Below are 9,236 nucleotides of genomic sequence, written 5' to 3'. Positions count from 1 at the left end.
GAAGGTCTCTCCAAACACTGACCTCGCTGTACTCCCCACCTCACTTCTCTGTGGAGCATCTGTAATTCAGGCTATTATCATACAGAATTAACAAATCAGGTTTCACTAGACATGAATAGGATAAGAAATTTTAAGAACACATATCCCATAATTATAAACAGTGGTGTTTCTGTTGGATTTGAATACAGACACTGAGGTCTCTAGACCTCTCTAAAAAATTAGGGACAATGTTCCAAAAACATTGGAACAATTCATGTCACCACTTTAAGACTTTTAACACTGGTTACAATATGTGAAATTGTAGTTGCTGTTAACAATTCGAAAACATCTACTGGACTGGCTCATGAATAGAAAGTGAACACACATTGTTAAAGATGTTATCATATAGTTTTGAAAATACATTTTGATGTTTTGTTATAGGACTTAACTTAAATTTTAAGTTTTTTTTTCTTTTTTAAACATGGCTCTTTGACAGAAAATGTAACATATTTCTTAGCTTACCAGAGACTGGGTAGTAAAACAGCGTCACAGACTGGACTCCATGTTAGTTCGGCAGGAATTGCTGGGCCAATTTCTGTACATAAGAGGCCTTATGAAAATCTTGTGAAAGAACATCCGAAATACTGGTGTTCTGAAAATTATGAAAATCCAAGGGTCCACAATGGAGATTACAGACAGAAAACGCAAGGCTCGGAGGTCTTCCATTTCTTCAGAGTTTCCCTCTTTCTCATGAACACTTTTAAATGCTCCATAGTAAGCACGATACTGTTTTAAAGAAAAACATTCCATTATGATATTGAAAGGTTGATGGAAGAAATAAATGCACTTAACCTTACTTTAAAAACATTAATTTTGTATGAACATGGCAACTTGGTTTGGAAGATTCATCTTGGGTAGATATATTAGCCGCAAAATCTACTGCGGTGATGGGGGTGAGTGAGGCGGTCAGCAGATGCAGGGCTGAGCTGAAGGGGAGTAGAAGGGAGGTACTCCTGGGAGCCCTGGTCTCAGGCCGTGGAGGCTGTTCCGCCTGCTGTGATGCTGCAGGCCTGGAGTATCCAGGTCCCCGCCACGCAGAGAACGAGCTGAGGTGGGGCATATCCAGTCCACTGAATTTTTTTTTTTAAGATTTTATTTATTTATTTATTTGTCAGAGAGAGAGAGAGAGAGCGTGCACACGCAAGCAGGGAGAGCAGCAGGCAGAGGGAGAAGCAGGCCTCCCGCTAAGCAAGCCCCCCCCCCCCCCCACGAAGTCGAAGTCGGGCTCCATCCCAGGATCTCCAGACCATGACCTGAGCCAAAGGCAGAGGCTTTACTGACTCAGGTGCCCCAGTCTACTGAATCTTTTACAAACAGGGTCAGCACACTCCCCAAAACACAGAGGTTCTCTTTTCTTCAGTTCTCCTTTCTTTCTTCTGCCTGCTTCCTGTCTTCTTATTAGCCCAGAAATAAACCTTACTTGTGAACGTCACGTGTTACGGAGACGACAATGATACAGAAACTTTTAATCAACATAAGGAGACAGGAAATATTCCAGTAAGATTGGAGGAGACTTATAAAAGGACCTGTTTGACTCCTGTGAATTACTTATTCTTAGAATAATGATTACCTTTCTGTGGTTGACACCTTCTTTTCAGACTAGAACACACACACACACACAGAGAAATATAAGCCCACTTATTTGTGCCTGACTGCCCCTATTGTCTTGATCCTCCCTGAGGTGTCTGGCCTCCTTGGAGCCCTGCAAACTGCCCTCTCCCATGGCTTTACCTGCCATTGAGCCAAAAATGGCAAACACTTCAATTAATACTACAGTTGCCTCCCACTCTGTTGGAGGCCAACCATTCCGTTCCCCATGCTTACTGAGATTCTAAATCCATAATGGGACAAAATGGGCTCTAATGGGACAGAAAATATGTAAACTCAACATCTGTGGAAGGGGATATGAGTAACTGCCCAGACCAGACCCATTTGGGGCAGTTAAGGAATATGAGATGTGTTTTCCCATAATTGTTCCTTACCTTGTGCTCTCATTTTTATAGAGCATTTCAGTAGGCTCAGAGATTCCCATCTCATTCCCATTAAGAAGATATAATTCCCATTAAGAAGATATACTTATGGGGTACCTGGGTGGCCCAGTCAGTTAAGCCTCTGACTTGGGTACAGGTCATGATCTCAGGGTCCTGAGCCCCATGTTGTGTTCCCCATCAGCAGGGAGTCTGCTTGTCTCTTTCCCTTTCCCTTTGCACCTCCGCCCATTTGTGTTCACACACTCTCTCTCAAATAAATAAAATCTTAAAAAAAAAAAGATGTATTCATATCTGAATGCCCTCTCCCATCATCATTGATTATATTACTAATAATAATGGCTAGTGCCCATGTAGAGCTTACTATATCCAGGCACGGTTTTGAGCATTTTATTTTATTTTTCTTTTAATATTTTATTTATTTATTTGACAGACAGAGATCACAAGCAGGCAGAGAGGCAGGCAGAGAGAGAGAGGAGGAAGCAGGCTCCCTGCTGAGCAGAGAGCCCGATGTGGGGCTCGATCCCAGGACCCTGAGATCATGACCTGAGCCGAAGGCAGAGGCTTTAACCCACTGAGCCACCCACACGCCCGAGCATTTTATTTTAAAAACTTCTTTGCACCCTTACAAAAATCCTCTGAAGTAAGGATGATTGTTATCTCCATTTCACAGACGTAGAAACTGAACATTTTACTTTAAAATCTTTTGGATTTTACATGCCCAAATCCTAGCTCCTTTCAAGGTCTGTCTCAAATACTATGCCCTTCAAAGCCTCTTTGAGGTAGGGGCTAAGCCCATTAGCTTTAGAGTCTGACTATGGGGTTGGATGAAATCCAATGAAATTGGGCAAGTTATTCCATTTCCTCATCTACACAATAGGGAAAACTGTACCTATCTTACTTTCATAACTGTTAGAAGTCTGAATAAGATGGTATGAGTAAGACCTTGACAACAGGTCCTAGCACATAATAAGAACTCAAAATTTGCTATTTTATCAATTAGTAGTGACTCCTTTTCTCCTCTAAACTCTCTTATGGCCCCAATCACTCCATCCCTCACCCAGTATTCAGCTTTGGTGGGCAGATGTGATATTTTATTTATTTTACATTTATTTACATTTCTTTTACAATGAACTAGTGTCTTGAACGTTGTAGGTACCAGCTACATGCTGAATTTGATTAATTGACAATAGGCTCTACACTAAAGCTGATTTAAAAAGCAAATACTTCATATAAGTTTGTTTTTACATCTGCTCCTTCCTCTTGAAAGTGGAGGGCAGCCTAAAACAATTCCAACTATTTCAGAATACTCGATTAGCTGGGATCTGAGTAATGAAATGACATCTACATAACTAGAATCATTTTATTTCTATGCAGTATATATCCATGTCAATTCTATTGCATATAATTAGGTTGTCTGTATTTTCAAGTCATCTGATTTATATTAGAAATGTATTGTTCTGGGGCGCCTGGGTGGCTCAGTGGGTTAAAGCCTCTGCCTTCAGCTCAGGTCACAATCTCAGGGTCCTGGGATCGAGCCCCGCATCAGGCTCTCTGCTCAGCAGGGAGCCTGCTTCCTCCTCTCTCTCTCTCTCTCTCTGCCTACTTGTGATCTCTGTCAAATAAATAAACCAAAATCGTAAAAAAAAAAAAAAGAAAAGAAAAGAAATGTATTGTTCTACACCTGGCTTTTTTATTTTATTTTTATTTTTAGAGTTTACTAAAAATGTGACAGAAATTAATTCATTTATGACAGTGATCTTACATATTCTATTAATTCTGAAAAAGGTATCAATGTGAACATAATTTAGACTTTCAAAAAACCTCTGTTGCTCAATACTATCCTCTAGAACACACTTTATAAATTGGTCCTATAAAAGATGGCTAGATTAGTGAATAACCTCAGAATATACACCCCACATGTTTAAAGTAGTTCAATTTACACAGGGAATTGGTGTGAGAGAGCTCCCTCTATTGGATCTGAGAGTCCATGAAAAAATGTTGCTGTTGTCAATTTGCTTGAGACTCACGCAGCTGCACATCCCTGCTGAGGAGAGCTCTCTGGATTCTAATGCCCCTTCTACCCAGTTCATCCATCACAACACCCTAGACCTCATCTTCTGCGCTAGCCCTTTAAATCCAGTTTCAACCCTTTTCCCTGGGCCCATGGCTTGCCCACCATCCCTTACATACCTCTATCAGTTTCCTTTGAAAGGAGCATCCCACCCATTCTTTTTGCCCACCTGAATGAAATACATACATGAGTCATCTCAACACATGAAGGATGTCCTCCATCACGTCTCTGACTCCATGGATTTGGATATATGCAATTACACAAGCCCATACTTATCTTCTCCTGGCTTGTCAACCTCTCAAGCTATTATATCCAATCTATCATTAGATCCCTCTCTCATCTGTCCCCGCTCCCCTACCAACCTCCAATACGTTGTAGGTCTCTAAGGTAAAATTAATTTTGATGAAAATATGTTTTATGCATTAGAAAATGTACTGCTAACAGCTTCTAAAGCTGATCCCATATTCTCTGTATTTTCTTCCTGAGAAAGTTTTCAAGGTGGAAATTTGAAAATTCAATTTGGGGAAGTATCTTGCTCTAATGCAGCATTACAGCAAAATTAATTTAAAAGATCAAACCCCAACACACTTTTCATCAGCTTAATGAAATACAATATTCATGCTATGAGCAAGGTTTCTTTTTAAGGTTCTTTTCTCCCTTCATATATAGCCTCAGCCAGGAGCCTGCTTCTCCCTCTCCCACTCCCCCTGCTTGTGTTCCCTCTCTCGCTGTCTCACTCTCTGTCAAATAAATAAATAAAATCTTTAAAAAAATAAATAAAACTGAGGTTAGAAGAGATAAATAAGTCACTGTCACAGTTAATAAGGGAGAAAGGCTAATTCAAACCCATGTATTATGTTAAAGCCATTATCCTTTCTAGAAAGTTATAGTTCCTGTGAAGAATGCTATCTGCATTGCATATCTTTGGAATGTTATAGTTCTTTATAAAATCATTTTCAAATCCATTATTTCCTTCCATCTTCACAATTCCCTATAAGTTAGTTATTCAAGTCCTCTGAGAGACATGTCCAAATGAATGCTCTTGGATTATGCTCTATTATGTTCTTTTCTGCATTATTATTACTAAGACATTCAAACTGAGGACATAATATCTATGCATTTGGCTACTGTCTGCTTTTTCACAGCATAAGTAAGTAAGGCTATGAGTTTAGAGCAGAGGTCTGCAAACATTCTCTGTAAAGAGCCCAAGAGTCAATATTTTAAGTTTTATAGATCAAGGGGCAAATGGTGAATATTTGGTAGGTACTTTTATAACAAAAGCGAAAACACATTTCCACAACTTTCATTGATGAAATTTAAAATGTAATAATAATTAAGCACTTTCGGGACGCCTGGGTGGCTCAGTTGGTTAAGCAGCTGCTTTTGGCTTGGGTCATGATCCCAGCATCCTGGGATCGAGTACCATATCTCACATCTCCCTCAGCCTCTGCCTGCCATTCTGCTGCCTGTGCTCGCACTCTCTCTCTCTCTCTGACAAATAAATATATAAAATCTTTAAAAAAGTAATTAAGTACTTTTGGGGGGTAATTCATATCTACTATGGAGAAAAACCAAAATCTTTTTTTCTTGAAATATTATTTGAGTTAATTGGGGCTTAGAGTTCCTGTTCCTGTACACTATCATCAAACTGATTGCAAAATTGATTCATTTGCCAAAACTATTCTTAATTTCATTCACTATACAAAAACAGCAGTAGGATGAATTTGGACTGTGGGCTGTGGTTTGCCAAGATGAGATCCCTGGACCAGCAGCTTTTCATCTCACCTGGGAACTTGTTAAAAATAAGAATCCTAAAAAAAAAAAAGAAAGAAAAAGAAAAAAAGAATCCTAGGGTGCCTGGGTGGCTCAGTGGGTTAAGCCTCTGCCTTTAGTCAGGTCATGGTCTCAGGATCCTGAGATCAAGCCCGGCATCCATCCGGGCCCTCTGCTCAGCAGGGAGCCTGCTTCCCCCTCTCTCTCTGCCTGCTGCTCTGCCTACCTGTGATCTCTCTCTCTGTGTCAAACAAATAAATAAAATCGTTAAAAAAAAAAATAAGAATCCTTCAAAAATACCTGAATCAGAAACTCTGGAGGGTGGGGCCCAACCAGCCCAGCTGGTGATTCCCAGCAGGCTAAAGTTCGAGAACCACTGCTAAATATCTATGTCAGTATCTTTTCTATACATAGAAATATAGATTTGTACATTTTTGGTAATTCTGATCTTAACCCTGCATGATGATGCTACAAACAACTCTTCTCCCACATATCAAGGCCTTCGTTTAAGGAAAATCATTGTATTTCACCTTTATCCAACCTTGAAAGTGACATCCAAAATTGCTACATTGCCGTAAGAAACTTAACATTTCTATTCACAGAAGTCTCAGCGTTCAAAGGCACTGAACTGGCAATGAATGTGTTTAAATGTTGTTCATGTTGAACAAGTTCACTGGTTCTGGGCGAGAGGAGCAATCCTCAAAAAGACTTCTCAGCATCAGCGGCTGCCAGAAGTCTTGGCCCGGACCCCAGCGCGAGATGCCTTCAAAACGCCTCGGTAATTCAATCTCCACCACCACCCCCGTTTGTAAACTGAAACCCGAGATAATGACTTTCATGTCACCTCGCTAGACGAGACAGACACCAGACCTGTCAAGGCAGGTTATCCAAACGAAACCCCTGGCTGAACCGTACCTACACACCTGCCTGTCCAAACAGCCTCTCCGCCCGTATCGCCACCATCCTCCGCGGCGGCAGCACCAGGAACAGCAGCCGCCACTCCTCAAAGTTTCCGTAAGAGTGTTTAAGACTAAATCTATCTTTAGTCCGTCACCTGTGCGAACCACCCTGGCATGATCACACCTTCCCTTACTCTCTTTCCACGTCGACACCTGGGGGAAAACTACCAGGTACCTTAGCCCATATCTGATGCCTTTAAAATCATGGGCGGGTCTAAGAAATAAAACATTACCTAGCCACCGGGAAAGAAAGGACTCTTACTGCCAAGGAGGAGCCAAATTCTGAGGCGCAAAAAAGACCCGGAGATCTTCCCAGAGGGAAGAAGAGAGGAGGGGGTGCTGCTAACCAGAGAAGTTTTGCGGGGCTAGGAAGACACCGTCAGACTCGGTCTTCCCCTTCCCTGTTCCGGCTCAATAAATTCTGTTCTGTGTCGTCGGGGCTGTGGAGGGAACCGGACCTGGGGAGCGCCACTACAAACCGTCGCGGCCGAGGGCGCAGCTCCTCCTGCGCGGCGTCCAACACGCTCCACCCTTCCCTCCCGCCCCGCCGCGCTCCAGTGCTCCGGCAGCTTCGGCGCGAAGGGACTCACTATTAAAGGCAGGGAGCACATAGTGAAGAGCACGGTCATGAGGGCCAGCAGCAACAGGTGGTCCAGCTCCTCCAGGGGCTGCGCGGCCGCCTCCCGGTCGTAGGGCCCCGGCTCGGCGCGGTCCCGAGTGCCGCAGCGCGGGCGCCGCCGCAGCCGCCGGTGCATCGCGTAGAGGTTGCGCATGGCGCTCAAGTTGCACAGCACGATGGCGAGGACCAGCAGCGCCATGAGGCTGGCGTAGAGCACCGAGTAGCCCAGCACCGACAACGAACGCTCCTCGTGCACCATCTGGATGAAGCACCAGGTGCCGGGACAGTACTGCACGAACTTCCCGAAGCCCACGAAGGGCAGCGCGCAGAAAGCCAGACAGAAGGCGCCCACGACCGGCGCCACGAGCGCGCCGCGGCGCAGGGTGATGTGCCGTTGGTAGAAAAAGGGGTGCCCCAAGGACAGCCAGCACTCCAGGGCCATGGCTAGGAGTTGCAGCGTCGAGGCAAGCCCAAAGAAGGACATGAAGAAGGCGTAGGCTTGGCACAGGGAACTGCCCGACGCGGGCGCCAGTCCCCACAGGCTCCGGTTCTGCGCGTAGGCGGCCAGCACGAAGGGGCTCACGAGGGATTTGCCCAGCAAGTCTGTGATCGTCAGGCCGCACACCAGCACGTAGAAGACCGAGGGCGGCGGGCGCGGCGGGCACGACCCCAGCCCCGAGCGCGCTAGCAGCCCGAGGGCCAGCAGGTTGCCCAGGAGGCCCGCGCTGAAGAGCACCCCGCCCATTGTCGCCGAGTTGCCCTTCTCCACCGAGGTGGTGTTGTGACAGCGGTAGAGCGGCGGCCGCATGGCGGGCAGCGCGGCGGGCAGGAGCGAGGCTGCGGGAGGGCCAGGGCCCCGGCGTCTGTGTGTGGGAACCCCTGGCGGCTCCGCGCGCGGCTCCGGACGGGAGGCTACGCCGCAGAGGCAGCTCCACGGACGCTGGGGTGTTCCTCACGGTCGGCGCCTCCTATCTAAACCCTCCGGTCACACCCCGCCTCTCGGGGCGGGCCGCGCGCCCGTGTGCGCACCGCGCACTGACATCGTGGATCCCGCGGCAGCCGCGCAAAGATCTCTACGCTGACGCGCCGGCCCCCAGGAGAAGCAACTCCTCGTGCCCGGAATCGGAAGGAAAGAAACATCGCCAGAGTTTGAGCACCCAAGGCCGGTCCTCCCTACTAGGCAAGAGAACTGCTGGAGCGGAGGAGAGAGAAGCGTGAGGAGGAGGTGGCGGCGGAACTCGTGAGAGGCGCGCGGAGGGGAGGCTGAGAAAAACCACGAGCTTTTGAATTCGGGGGGTAAGGAGGGGTAAACGTAACCCACATTTGCACAGTACTTAAGCCTGAGCGCCCATCTCTTCCAGGTCCGTGCGAGCTGAGCAATGATCTTTACTGTATTAAGTGAGGAAAGTGAGACCTTGGGTGGTTAAGTTCTCTTTGCCCAAGGTAACAGAGCCAGTAAGTGGCGGAAGTGGACCTGGCACCCGGATCTTGTATTTGTAGAGTCCATCGGTCGTGCTTCCATGCCTTCTCCTCTGAAGAGGTTGGCTAGATTTCAGGGAAGTGGCTCCAGGAAAAACCAAGAAGGGATGCCAGCCTTGGGTACCATGAATCGCAGTGGCTGTGTGTAGACGGTAGGAGGAGTATAGTTAAGAGCACTAACGCTGTTTATCATATAGACCTGTGTTCGAGTCCTGCTTCTGCTTGCCGCTTACTGCTTTTGTGACTCTGAGAGACTTGCTTAACTTCTCAAGAAGTAACCCCTAGCCAGTCTGCTTGGCTTTTCT

General features: G+C 46.0%; 1 protein-coding gene across 1 annotated transcript; it reads right to left on the bottom strand.

Annotated features, from left to right (window-relative positions):
• Window positions 1-456: 456 nt before the first annotated feature.
• PTGDR (prostaglandin D2 receptor) lies at window positions 457-8,426 on the bottom strand. Its single transcript, XM_080808450.1, has 2 exons — window positions 7,424-8,426; window positions 457-765 (listed from the first exon to the last, which is right to left on the bottom strand). Exons 1-2 carry the CDS (start codon window positions 8,258-8,260, stop codon window positions 526-528), a joined length of 1,077 nt encoding a protein of 358 aa, XP_080664576.1. The 5' UTR covers window positions 8,261-8,426; the 3' UTR covers window positions 457-525.
• Window positions 8,427-9,236: the final 810 nt, after the last annotated feature.

This window comes from Martes martes, assembly GCF_963455335.1.
Source record: "Martes martes genome assembly, chromosome: 7".
Lineage (NCBI taxonomy): Eukaryota > Metazoa > Chordata > Mammalia > Carnivora > Mustelidae > Martes > Martes martes.
This window is presented reverse-complemented; position numbering and strand designations above follow the sequence as displayed.

Coding starts and splice junctions, on each gene's coding strand:
- PTGDR (XM_080808450.1), bottom strand. CDS start 8,260: ATGCGGCCGCCGCTCTACCGCTGTCACAACACCACCTCGGTGGAGAAG. Junction 766..7,423: donor TGTGCTCCCTGCCTTTAATA/GTGAGTCCCTTC, acceptor TCTTTAAAACAG/TATCGTGCTTACTATGGAGC.